This window comes from Periplaneta americana, chromosome 1 (assembly GCF_040183065.1).
Source record: "Periplaneta americana isolate PAMFEO1 chromosome 1, P.americana_PAMFEO1_priV1, whole genome shotgun sequence".
Classification (NCBI taxonomy): Eukaryota; Metazoa; Arthropoda; class Insecta; order Blattodea; family Blattidae; genus Periplaneta; species Periplaneta americana.
In genome coordinates, this window is record NC_091117.1 from 55,871,755 (window position 1) to 55,886,318 (window position 14,564).

The 14,564-nt window shown below is 36.4% G+C and overlaps 1 protein-coding gene across 1 annotated transcript in view; it reads right to left on the reverse strand.

Moving 5' to 3' along the window:
* The window catches only part of LOC138696127 (iripin-2-like), a 33,930-nt gene extending 26,811 nt beyond the window's left edge, over nucleotides 1–7,119 (reverse strand). The window contains exon 1 of the mRNA XM_069820680.1: nucleotides 6,973–7,119. Coding sequence (XP_069676781.1) covers nucleotides 6,973–6,982 — 10 coding nt within the window. The 5' untranslated portion in view covers nucleotides 6,983–7,119. The remainder of the gene's footprint in view (nucleotides 1–6,972) is intronic.
* Nucleotides 7,120–14,564: the final 7,445 nt, after the last annotated feature.

A 14,564-nucleotide genomic window follows, 5' to 3' on the forward strand; every position in this document is an offset into this window, starting at 1 on the left:
CTTTTCCATTCCGCTGTATAATAAAAACCCAAAGAATACAATCCCAATTATCTAACCTTTTGCTTTATTTTTTTGTCTCTGTCTGGTTATATTTTAATTGGGTAGTGTAAAATAGATCTTCTCTTTTATCTTCCTGTTGGCTCCGGTAAGAATTTTCAGTAGAAGATGCTGTGAGGAATAAAATTGTAATTGTTTTATTTTAAATTGTGTTAGTTTTGAATATCGATGAGGGTGGGAGGGAATACATAACATTTTCGTCACCAGGTGCGCTGCTAAATGCATGGAGTAATTAGTTACTCTTTTCGCTACTTGGTGCGCTGCTAGATGTAATAACGCCCCTCCTCCCAACAGGTGGCAGCAAGATCAATTTCTACAACAGCGCCTCTTGTATAAGTTACGGGACACTCAGTAAGTTTCGCATCCTATTATATATTCATACATGGCAGTATGCTGTAGACTACAAGTGGAAAAAGCCAACATTTTTACCCCTTTGGTCCAGCAATCCCTCGGGAGGTAATTCTATAATTACTTTCAAATAAAACAAACATCCAACCATGACATCGTAACAGGCCATAAGGCCTAATACTTGAAGGTAAGAAGAAGATATAACCCTTGTTTCCACCAGAGTTTTAGCTATTATAAAAGCGTTCTGGCTTTGAATAAACCCATACACAGGCTATTTCATAATTCCTATTACACACTTGTAGAGGTTGTAGTGGGGACGTAGTAGACAAAGTTTTAATACGGAACAGAAACTTACCGTTTCGGTGCTGTAATGAACACAAGATCGAATCAATTTCAAATCTCCCGCTTCATTTAGGTCAACAAGCTCTTACCTGCGTGCACTACAAGACTGCTCGAAATGTTTGCTATGACGTTCATCGCGCACATTATATTTCCGAAGAATTCTCCCACGCACACGCTCAAGAATACCTGGTATGTGCTGAATCTCTCCCGCCGCTGCCATAACTCGAGCACTCAGATTTTTTTCGAATATACAGAATACTCGTAAATAAGACTCTTCATGTAGGCCCACAAGAAAAAGTCCAAAGGAGTTAAATCCGGCGACCGCGGTGGTCAATCACTTGGTCCACCTTTCCCCGAATGTTTGGTCGAGATGTAAACATAAGATACGTGATATCAGATGACTTCAAACGTCGCCTTTTTCAATTTGGGTTGTCTAACGTGAAGCGCGAGATTTCAAATATTCATTCTTGTCATCCTTCTAACGCCGAAACGGTAGGTTTCCGGACATGGTTTCCGCATCAAAATTTTATCTACTAAGTCTCCTCTACAACTAATAGAACTGTGTAATAAGAATCATGAAACACCTGTATACATGTTCTCGCACCACATCCTTATGGTATAGATTTTGGTCCTTTCATTGTGTTGTGAAACTTCAATGGAGTATATCTTTACAGATTAAATTTATTTACTGCAGTTTCTGTTTAAAATTTCCACTGTTCCTTTTAAATTATGGTTTATTTAACGAAGCTCGTAAATGCCGGGGTTATATCAGCGTTGCCGGTGTGCCGGAATTGTCCCACAGGAGTTCTTTTACATGCCATTAAATCTACTGACATGAGCCTACCGCATTTAAGCACACTCTAAATGCCATCGACCTGGGCCGGGATCGAACTCGCAACCTCGAACACAGAAGGCTAGCACTATACCGACTGCGCCACCCAGGCCTACTCCACTGTTTTTTTGTATTTACGAGGTAATTTTGACTGCGTTCTTCCTATAAATTTCAGTACAACCATCGAATACAATCGAACTTCGATATCTCGAAGTGCTTCCGAAAACTTGTAATGCTTCTAGTTATGGAAAATTCGAGATATAGAATATATGAACAAATTTCTAACGGTCTTACTAATAAAACTCTATACACAGACGTGTAACTGTCTTATACAATGAATAGCTCGTTTATACGTCGTGTGTAAATTCCTTATTAATAATCACTACATACGTCGTGTGTAACAGTATAACTGTTACACAGCTACGTGATAGTTTCGTCATTACTTCGTTACGAAAGGTAATAGAATATCTGAGGTTCTCTATTGTATCCGGTAGAGCGCTCTAGTGTGGCGTGTTAAGTATCAATAGTACAACTGGCCCTAATCGATTACTACACATTATTTTGGTCAAAGATTACAAGCTACAGCAATATTATTCTAATTATTCTGTGCTCTTTGGTTTGTTCTTCTGTGGTTACAAGGCAACCATCATCATAAAATGACAATCGATACGAACAGCTGTTAGAGGGGCGGCCATTTTTTCTCTATATACAACGCTTAAACAAGGGGTTTCGTGTATATAACTACTGCAAAGCAATTCCCATTGTATAGTTACAGACTGTTTATACATCCATCGCTTATGCATGGTTTATTAGTAAAGTTTTCTGTCTCAACTCTGCATAAGTCTCATATAAAAACTATACACGGTTTATTAGTAAGACTATAATACTATATATTATTATAGTGATGACAAGTATTACCGCTTTACTTTCAACAAAGAGAAGTTGAGGTTTTTCATAGTCTCGTTCTTTGCTTTACAGGACGACGATTTTAGAAATTCATAACAAAGTTTGAAAAGAATAACGTTAAATAAATGGCACTGTGTCCTTGCAGTGGTGCTCTCTTTGCTAAACCGTTATGGTTGACAGGGGTAGGATTAATACTAATTGGTTGATTCCTGGAGCAGGACACTTTCTAAGAAAGGAAAATGCTAATGAATAATGCTTTGTTAAAGTAATGGTATTTCATCACATTAATTAAATTTTACATACACATGTATACACTGGCGTTCAAAGATAGCCAAAATGACCCATACTAATCGAGAGTGATCGATAATTTGTTCGTGTAAGTGTGGCTCCTTCAGTTATTAGTTCTTTGAATAGATGACGAAGGTAACAGTCAGTGTAGACAATAGTACATAAATATAGGGTAAGGTTGCCTATATCGCACCACTTTAGCATTTATAATTTTTATTGAACAATACAGTTTTTATTTTCTCCATTCCTTTACAGAGATACATTCCCAGAACATTTACCTTTGATGTAAAAAAAAAATAATCCTTGAATTTGATTTAATATTTTTTAATTAAAATGACATTTTCGAAACATATGTCAGTGGTGCCATTTAGGCAAATAGTTTCCTAAATAGCACCTGAGGTTTCTTAAATCGCACCTCTTTATCTGCAGGGAACAGGATGAAGGAAAGCTTTTAATATTGAACATATTGAATGAATAATGTAATAAATACAAATTACAAGTTTATTGAAATTAATGAAGAGAGTAACGCATCTTCAAATGAAATTGAAAAAATTGAGCGTAAATTACGTAGGCCTAACATTTAAACTTTCTGAATGCGTTTTTTATTGTTATATATTTGCCATATGCTTCACCAGGCAGTTCAGACTGTAAACTGCGTCACCATTTCTCCACGATTATCTCGAAGCCACCTAAGAACTGCTTCATGATATAGCTGTCTGAAATGATTTGAAGATCTAAAGGCAGGACCTATGAGTATTATGACGAGGAAGCTGAAACAGGAGCATATCATTTTCCTGAGATAATCTAGCTTCTAAATTTTTGGAATGGGTCGCATAGGTGGACATACAGAAGCAGCACTTTTTTCTATGGCAGGTTTAAGTGGCAAACAAAATGTTTGAGCTATTCGACAAATAGTTCACTGTTGATGTAACCTAACTCAGAGCAAACAAATAACGATCCTGGAGGAGCACCAGCTGATAATGAAGGATGCACTGTTTGACGTTTAAAAATTATCACAGGTGGCACAAAATACCTGGTGCGCTTGTTCAACACACACTTGTTGTATTAACGCCCTTTTCACCACTTGATATTGCACCCACCTGATGCATTCCTAGGTCAGTTAAAATTTTTGGGGCCTTCTTTTGTACGGTTAGAATTGCTACAGTTGCTCATATCTCACCGGTGCGAATTAGGCACCTACAAAATGGTGCGAATTGACGAAACTACGCCATAAGTTATTATTTCCTTCATTCTAGCCTATAATCACCACATGTTCGAAAATCATACTAAGTTAAATGTTCTTTAATACCTCTTTAAACAAATAACATCTTAAGATTATGGATTCCTTTGCATACAAATCCGTTATTTAGTTACAAAATATTAGCTAAATATACATCCACCTGAGCGATTATATTAGATACACTATCACCACGCTGCTGACACAAAGAAGTGGCAGAAATCAAGTGACATGGTGGAAGTTCATATGGTAGATTGTAACAATACCACTAGATGATGCCACACTACTATAGTAATTTGTTTTAAACTAGCAGTGGTGCGATTTAGGAAGCGGTGCGATTTATGTTACTCTACCCTACCCGCATAATAAAATTTAAATTTTCATCCTGATCTAAAGAAAAAAAAAAACATTAGGTTTAGCGGGAAACCGCTGACGCTATCAATTAAGAGAATCATTTATACTAAATCTACATCAAAATTCTCCCCAACGCTTTTTTATCTGTCCCAAAAATAGTGTCACCTCTTGAGAACAAGCGGAACTATTTCAAAGTTTGTCAACTTGTTATATCTTCGGTTCTGTCTCAGCTCGTAGTTGGAAAGTTCGCGTACACGATCAGATAATCGTGAGTCAGATATCTTTTAACGCCAGTGTACATAATAGAGTCGTGCACAACCGGTTACGAAAAATAATAATTACAGTATATATTGCTATTGAACGCCTGGCGCTATTGTCAGTAAGCAAAGCTCTCCCGTATCATGGAGTGTCTCAGGTTCGGTTTGCCCAATATTCGAGTTGTTTATCATTCTTTGTGGGTGGACGGCAAAGGCAGACCACATTGAGCCATGCAGGAGTTACAAGAGTTCTTGCAAGGATGCGTTTATCACCGTGTAGGCCTATTATTTAATTGATAATTCTTCTTCTCTCAGTACATTCATCTATCTATCATCCATCGATCCATCCATCATCCAGTCATTCATCCATCTATCGACTCACTGATTCATTCATACATCGATTCATTGATTCATTTATGTATTGATTGATTAATTAATTCATTCATTGACTCACTGATTGATTAATTAATTAATTAATTAATTCATTCATTCATTCATTCATTCATTCATTCATTCATTCATTCATTCATTCATTCATTCATTCATTCATTCATCCAGTCCAGGTATTACAATTGGATACCTTCAAGTGCAGCAACATTTTCGTGAAAGTACAAACATTTGAACTTCAGAGTACTTTTCTTTTTGTTAATAACACGTTATCTTCTTAAAAGTTATTTATTAATGAAATAATAATGCAGCTCTTTAGAGTAATTAAAAGACATTATATATTAATTACCACTGTTTTAGAGGTATGCATTTTTTAGTTTAAAATGTAAATATTACACTATAATGTAGGCCTATGTACGTATTTGCTCTTCTCTTCAGTAAGTAATTGTAATTTATTTTATTCTTTCATTTCTTTACGCACTAGATTTCATATTCTGCATTACACTTATTTCCTTTGTTGTTACCAGTGTCCATTTGTCCATTTATGTATTAGTTATGAAGATAAGTGTATTAAAGTGTTCCAATCAATAATTTATTTGTAGACCAATATCAAGCAATCACATTTTCTAATAAGATAAAGCAAATTTCCTTCAATTGTTACTCCGTTTGTGTACTAAGAATATGTCGGTTTTATGTATGATGAAGTGCGCCTGGTGTTCTGTCTACCTGCAAAACATAAGGGGTAACCGATTGAAAATCGAATATTCGGTCGGATGCCCGACATTGACGGATGTTCTCTTACAGGTCGAATCTAAACCGGTTGTAAGCGTTATTTTGCAGCTCTCATAATTTTCATTATCACGTTAAAATCGAGTTAAAGAATGTGTATTTCCTACAGGGAATAGACATTCATCGAGATATCGAAAAAATCGAGTAATAGAACGTCGCGATATAGAAAAAAATATTACAAGTAAATTATACAGGATGAATCGTAAATAATGTCATTAATTTCAGGGGGTTATTATTGTTTGAGATATTTCAGGCAAAATAGAAAAATACGATTTTCCTTTTCGAAGTAAAATTTATTTTATAAGATATATTTCATAGCATGTTTTGTGAAAGTCATTGATTTAATTTCCAATATGCTCAGTCAGTTAAAAGAACAATGTATTATGATAATAAATGATTTAACGAATTTTAATTTTGTCCTTTAAATGTGCAGAAATTTGATGCAAACAAATGTAATTTTTCGTTCTGCAAAGGAATTTTATAATGTTACATTTGCTAAAATTCTTTCAATCATATATTATCATAATACACTGCTCTCTTAAATTGACTGAGTATATTGGGAATTAAATCAATGGCTTTCCCAAAATACACCATAAAATGGTTTATATTAAAAAATTTTACCTCGAAAAGGAAGCCAAAGCCAGTAAAATAATTTAAGAGTCCACTGCAAGAATGATGGATGTCATTTGGAATACATTTTGCAGGAGAAGCAATTGAAAGTTTGAAATGCTTAGCGCTCAAAGCCTGACTGTGATTTTCTGATCATTACTGGGCAATGACTGTCAGTGTTAATGCCATATAACTCTCTGTGTACATTCTATATGTCTTAAGGTATGCATTGACAGTCTTGGTTCATTTTCGACAAGAAAGTGACATCCATCATTCTTGCAGTAGACTCTTCAATTGTATTTAACTTTCTTGTTTGAAATATCTCAAAGAAAAACCCCCTGAAATTAATCACATTACTTACGGTTCATTCTGTATATGATTCCGCCGGGAAATTAAGATTACTTCGAGGTATCGAAAAATCGAGTTATAAAAGTTCGACTATACTATACTGTAAGCCTATATTTAATATTTTGATGTTGCAGATTAACACAGAACACACTAACACAAACGTTTTAGGTGATGAGCGACAACAAGGAACTGGAAGATATTTTGACGTCATATCTTACCTGCGCACATGGCGATCCCAGCGGGTGGAACGTTGACCTTGTCGTGGTAGAAGCTGCAGGATGTCTGCAAGTCGCCGTGCTTCTCTACGTCTTATATAGCCTATGTCCTTGCACGGACCGTGAACTCAGGCGCTGAGGAACGAATCACTGTGTAAGGAAGGCCACGCCTCAGTTTCGTGAATACTAACATTTCCCTGTGCGTTAGCGCTGATTCAGCCGGCCTTCGGAAGCTGCGACTTTGCTTACTAATTTCATATTAACTACAGACTTGCTCCTTAGTAGAGAATTCACACGCATGACACCGCCATTGTTGTTCTTTCGTACTCATAGCCAGTACAAATCGTGTAAGGCCTTATATAGTCTTCTTCATCTTCAAGATCCGAAGAATTTTTAGAAGTGATAATTTTTCTCTAATAAGTTATTTAATAATTTCGTATCAAGGTTATCTTCCATGAAATTGATCATTGCGACATGGTATTTGGCGAGTGTATCTGAGGATTCGTCATTATATTGCTCTTATTCGCCTTACAGTGACGAAAGCTCTAATTTAATTTATTTATTTAAACTTCACTACTAAAGCCTGTGTGATGAATCTTGTCTCACTGTGGAAAGAGAGACAAAGGAGATACGTCTTACTTCGTCTGTATTGTTATGGCGATGGGGGAATGGAGCGATGCCGTCCATACATCCAGTGGCGGAAGGGACTAGTTGATACATTCTGTAGCACAAAATAAAATAACAAAATATCTCTCTTCGTAGTGTATAGTTCCGTCACTGAGCTTGTCTTGCAAGAAACTGAGTTCCGGTAGCCTGTACAATAACAAGGTTTTGAAAGGTATCCTGAAAATTTACAACCCTCATTTGAAGGGACTTGGTTTTATTGCTACTGAGACAAGATAAACCAAAGCAGGTATATCAGAAGCAAGCTTCCAATTGTAGGTGGCTTACATTGATACAAATCTGGCTTTCAGGAATAGCTACCTGTAAAGTTGACTTGAATAATGTCAAGGGAAAAAATGTTCCGGAGCCGGGCACTGAACGAACCCTTAACTTCTGTCTGAGTGCGCCAACGCTCTACCCACTGAGCTACCCAGGAAATCTACCAGACATCGGTTCAATTATTTCCTTCTTATTTTTGTCGCTAACAATGTGGCTAATTCTCATTAACCCGTCACCTCATCGAAGCCTATCTAACCGTATCACTGGCATGTGTCTAATTGACAATAATATATTAATATATAATCACCTCATCAAACCCTACCTAACCTTCTCGCTAACAGTAGCGTTACTTCTCAGTAAGGTTGAGACGTGTGGCTCATGACAGGAGATCAAAACTGCGCATGCGTGGACTTGGTTAATAAAAACATAAACTAACCAAACCTAACCTGTTACAGATTCGTATAATGCAAGGTCGGAGTACGAAGAAAACTTCATCTGATCTGGAATATGCACGCGAAAATAAATCCAGCTAAGGATTACGTTGGCAGTACGTGAGCAATCCACGCATGCGCAGTTGTGACCTGACAGCCAAGTTCTTCCTCTCGTGAGACGCTCGAAGATTGAGAAGGACGAGAGATGGAGAGAGAAAGAAACGAAATTTCTCTTCGTAATGACGGCACAGGTAAATGCCATGGTCATATTTTGGCGGCATTTTGTAATTGGTTGTAATCGTAACGGAACGGCTGAAAACGTCCACATCTGTTCTCCAGTTTAGCACAGCAAATTTTTTAATTCATCTACTTTTATAATTAAATTTAATACTTTTAAAAAATCCTTAAAATTACAAAATGTGCTATGGAGAACATGTATGCAGGCGGCTTAACGGTGATGTTTTCATGATGAAAACTGTGAGGTTCTGCTTTTGTTATAGCTTTTTTATTGTTAAATATTTTACTCTCTCCTCTTTTTGTAGCGCTCATGAAATGGGCCTTCTTCGATTTATTATAGAAAGACCTCATGTACCAACTTACAGCATAGTAATACACAATACAGAATTTTTTAGTCTATCCTTGATCGTCGATCAATTATGTCTGAGTGTGGGGTCAGCAACAATCCCGACGTATAATGGCAGAGGAATTTGACCGTGGATGATGGAAACCAAAAAAGGGTGATCAGCCTTGAATGTTATCGGGTCTAGGCGTCTTGCATGATGCATTCGTCTCCTGGTTGGGCGTATTCCTGCATTGATAATAGAAACCTTGTTTCAAAACGCAAGTAAATCAGTGTATCTTACAGATGATATTTTATCATAATGATAAAATGATAATTTTCTAAATTTCTTTACAGAAGTATTTTTATACAGGGCTCTCATTTGAAAACATTCCAGTCTAAATAACTAATTATTTAAATTGAATTCAATTTAAACAAAATACATGTCAATTTAGATATTGAGGGGGAAGTCTGAAACCAGACGTAAGTGCATTTTAGATTTCACCCCCTCACCCTTAGCCACTCCCACTTTAAAAGTTCAAATGGCACCCCTATATTTTTATACTAAAATATGAAAGAGCATTCAATTGTTTATACACTTCATTCATTTGTTTTCACATCTTTTATTTTCTGTCGTCATATGTTGTGTTGTGCTTTGACAGGGTACGAAACGTATATGACGTATGATTATTATATTATTTGTTGTTCACCCCGGAGGAAGCGAGACAGAACCAGGAAATGCTGACATCAAGAATACAGAAGAAGGAAACATATGTGAAGAAATCAGAGAAGAGAGGTTTAAGTACCAAAAATGCAATGAAGTTTAGGACACGAATAAAAATTCAAGTGATTCGGGAAGTGATTTAACTAGATTAGTGGGAAGGAAGGTGAGTGTCGAAACGAGAAGTGAAGTTGTTTCTGTGAGTGCAAGGCTGAAATGGGGAGAAGTGAAGAGAAGAAAAAGAAAGACGAGTTTATAACAGAAAAGGGTGAAGTGGATGTTTCTGGTCCAGAGACGGCTAAGGACATAGTAAGTAAAATAAAAAATGAATTAGAGGAGTGTAATGTGAAGTTAAGTAAGACCATAGAGATAATTAAAATAGGTGAGGAGTATAGCGGGGGGGGGGTAAGCTAGGAAAGCGAAGTAGAATATCGTCGTTGTTCCTGCAATAGCTCCTATGTGCAAAATATAAAAGTTTTCAGTAGGAAGAAAAAACACATTCATTCATCCTATGGCAGCCGTACATGGGAGACTGTGAATTCTTACATTTTCGAAACAAAGAAATATAATTATATATAGGAGATTTTATTATTTGATGTATCACTATTTAAGTTATTTAATAGAGCAAAAATCTGAAAATCGATAAATATGTCACATAGGAGTTATTGCAGGAACAACGACGATATGTAGAAAATTAGTGAGATCTGAAAATGGAATGTACAGTAGTTGCAAAAATAACCGAAATGAGGACTGCGCATGCCACGCCCACATTCACAAAATAGCGAGAGATATATTGAAATTGTTGTAGTTTCGACTGCTGACGTAGCCCATTTCGAAAGCCATTAGAAAATAAGCTGGTAAAATTCATGTTCTGGGAATAATAAGTTAATTAAGTATTAAAATATCCTGCAATCGAAATAAATTTGAATAAGGAACAAAAAAAATCTAAAACACACCCTAATCAAATTCTCAACCACAGACCAATTTCAGAACACACACACTATTTGACACAACTCTTCATTACACGAATGCACCCATACAACAGGCAGCGAAGTTGAGATGGCGCCGAGACACAGAAGGCTCTGAGGATCGTGTCAAGTAGCACCGAAACAGCTGTAAGCCGCACATGCTTACATAATTAACACGAGTAAGATCGCTATTTAATCAATTATTTTTAAAAAAGTTTCCTTCCCAGGCAGGATTCGAACCACGAAAGTCTTAGTTACTAGTCTATCGTGCTGTCACTGTGAACAAGGCTCTGAAATCAGCTGCAAGGGTCGGTCTGGTTTTTTTGGCCACTACTGTACATAAGAAACAGACATAATAACGAACATATTGGACAGTGGTGTAGTATGTTTTAGTAATAAATATTGTTAGAAACAATGTGTGTTCGATATGAGTGAACTGAAAATAAAAAACGGAGTTTAAAAGTGTAAATTTTGAAATATTATAAATTAAGTTGTTAGGTTTTAAAGGTGGGAATACTGGTCAATTTAAATGGGGTCGAAAGTTAAATTATAAGAGCGCCTACAAAAGATATATCTGTAATGAATGCAATTGTGGCACCGGTTACAAAATTGTGAGTTCCACGTTACATGGATGTATATCACATTATTTGTTGTGCGATTTTCTGAATGAATAATATATTTACATAACGGAAGATCTTCGTAGGCGAGAGTCCTTGACATTGCCAGAAATTCAGCGAACGTGTTTTCTCTCGCTGTTACAATTCATTAGTGCATATTGTGTCGCCACTTGCTAGAAGATAATCGATGATAGGTGCAAGTGTTCTGAGGAAGGTGACACATTTATTATACATGATGTTTTTTCTGATGTTTGCAATTATAACAAATATGACTAATATGTAGTTCATGCGTTCGCATCTGTTTTGCTACGTAATGCTGTATATTCACACACCCATTGATTTATGGTTAATATCAAGGAAGAACGGGAAACTGTTTTAAATAAAATTACCTGCACATTTGTTACGTATCCTCGTATTTGATCATATAACGTTTGCAAATGTCGGCCATAGTATAGTTGAAGGGCTCAGAGCCAAAGGCGACTAACCCACAATTACAAAATGAGTAAATAAGGGTTGAAATTAAAAGGATCCTGACAAAAAATGATTGGTTTCACAATTTATTTTAATTCGTCTACATTGAATAACTACAAAAATATAGCATGAATCTATAACAACAGTGTATAGTTTTGAAAAAAGGCTTAATAATGAATAATAAAAAATTGTGGGTTGGTCGCCTTTGGCTCTGAGCCCTTCAGTTATAAGTGCTGCTTATACGTTTCTTACGTATCCGCGTATCACAGCCTCTTGTCGTGCATGCGACTAGCATGTCTCATGATACAAAGAGCGCGCATATTGGTTAAACCTACATACAAAATATAAAATACAGGGCCTTTCATAAGTAATGAGTCTATCGAAAAATTAACTATTTTGGATAATTTTTTGAAATGATGTCCATTCTCATGAGAAAGAACCTTTCCCGGTGCCCTACAATCGATTTGAAAACAAACGCCCCCTCCTCCCGCCGCCAGAGCTATTAAACGAAAGAATGGTTAGTGTTTTAAATCTTTATTAAAACACATAGCATAAATGTAAAAACAGTTTCAATTGTTGACAAATTATGGTGTAGAATTTTCAAAATGTGTTCCGTTCTGCTGAATGCACAAATGTAAGCGACGTATCAACTCTGGTGAGCATGTTAGGCGTAATTAGTCGCATACATACGATCCTTGATGAATCCCCAGAAAAATAAGTCCAGGGGAGTCAAATCAGGTGATCGCGGAGGCCAACGGATTGGGCCTGTGCGACCGATCCACCTGCCTGGAAACAATTCGTCTACGGAATAAACGCTTAATTTGAGCGACACTGTTTCCAAGTTCAAACCAGGCAGCAATTTTTCTCTTTCGCAATAACGTTAAGCGGCTGCTTAGAATTTTATCATTCCAGTCAATCACAACAATGTGTGTAGGCACGGCCGTGTGCCATTATCCTTGAAGTCATTTTAAGTTGGCATCTAATGCACATTACACATGGATAAGTAACTTCTTCTGGCGGCGGGGGGAGGGAGTGTTTGTTTCCAAATCGACTGTACGGCACCGGGAAGGTTTCTTTCTCGTGAGGATGAACATCATTTCAAAAAATTATCCATAATAGTTTATTTTTCGATAGTCGTTACTTATGAAAGACTGTATATGTTGCAGTTAAAATTTCTAAAAATACGCATAAAAATATGGCCATATAAGCAAAGAAGATGTGATGTCATCCCATTAAAAGTACCAGTATGTCTTCAGTATGGCAGGATGTTTGCCGCCTTTCGATGTAGGTCGAGTGGGGAGGTTAAGAAAAAAGTTAAAAATGTAGTTTTTTCTGTGAAAATTTGAATTAACACACGCTAATTTGAAACGTATAGTATATATAAAACATCACTAACAGAATTTGAAGCATTTTCAATGATTCTTGGATTTTTCATAGCAAAATCAAGGTTTAAAATGCAGAAAGATTCGTTCCGGAGCCTGGGGTCGAACTCAGGGCCCCCAGTTCTACGAACTGAGCTACGCCGACGCTCAATACATAGCACCGCATCGAATCCTTCTCTTTTGGCTTTTTTCCTTTTGTGACCCTATCTTAGTGGTAGAGCACCCAGTGCGTCGAACTGGGGGTCCTGAGTTCGATCCCCGATGCCGACCGGAGCGAATTTTTCTCCGTCATTAACAAGTAATAACAGTAACAGGGAATTCTTAGGACCAACAAATTAATTATCTTTACATAGATTGAAATACAGATTTATTAAAACTTCATGTTTTGGGTTGTTCCCCTTTTGAATTGGCCCGTCGATATGCGAAATGTGTCAAAATTCCGTCAAAATAAGTCATTTTATGTTTGGAAGCATTTTAAGTATATTATTGTAGCTTTTTAATTCACGATAAAATGCGAAATTGAGTATAAAATGCGAAATATGAGCATTCCTGTGAAATAAAAGCGAAATTATACTATGATATTTCATAATTCTCCCATTCATTTATATGCAGCTGATTTATTTTCTTATATTCCATTAGATTAGTTATATTTCCGGTTGTTCTGGATGGTTGTGAAACTTGCACTCTCACTTTGAGAGAGGAACAGAGATTAAGGGTATTTGAGAATAAGATTCTTAGGAAAATATTTGGGGCTAAGAGGGATGAAGTTACAAGAGAATGGAGAAAGTTACACAACGCAGAACTGTACTCATTGTATTCTTCACCTGACATAATTAGGAACATTAAATCTAGACGTTTGAGATGGGCAGGGCATGTAGCACATATGGGCGAATCTAGAAATGCATATAGAGTGTTAGATGGGAGACCGGAGGGAAAAATATACCTTTGGGGTGGCCGAGAGATAGATGGGAGGATAATATTAAAATGGATTTGAGGGAGGTGGGATATGATGATAGAGACTGGATTGATCTTGCACAGGATAGGGACCAATGGCGGGCTTATATGAGGATGGCAATGAACCTGCGGATTCCTTAAAAGTCATATGTAAGTTGTATATTCAATTGAATTATCTATCGTCTAAACTTTTCCTCATTTTCTCTACCATTTCTGATCACAAATTTTCTTTTGTTTCTAAAATACATAATCTTTTTCCTTACTTACTCTTTTCGTTCTTCATATGACCAGTCTCCAGTTGCCCTACAACTTCTGCAGTAGCCTAATATATTTCCAAAGTTTCTGTGGGCATACGCATGTTCTTCGTAATTCCTAATAGGCTATTCTACGATTTTTGTTGTAATATTTCCCACTAAAGTTCTAAATAGGCATCTTTTATTTTAATACATATTTTAATTCAGAGTTAATAATTTTCATTATTTAACCCATTTTCTCGCGATTTTGATATAAATTCTTAAATAAGCACATATTCATCTTCCCAGGTATTAGA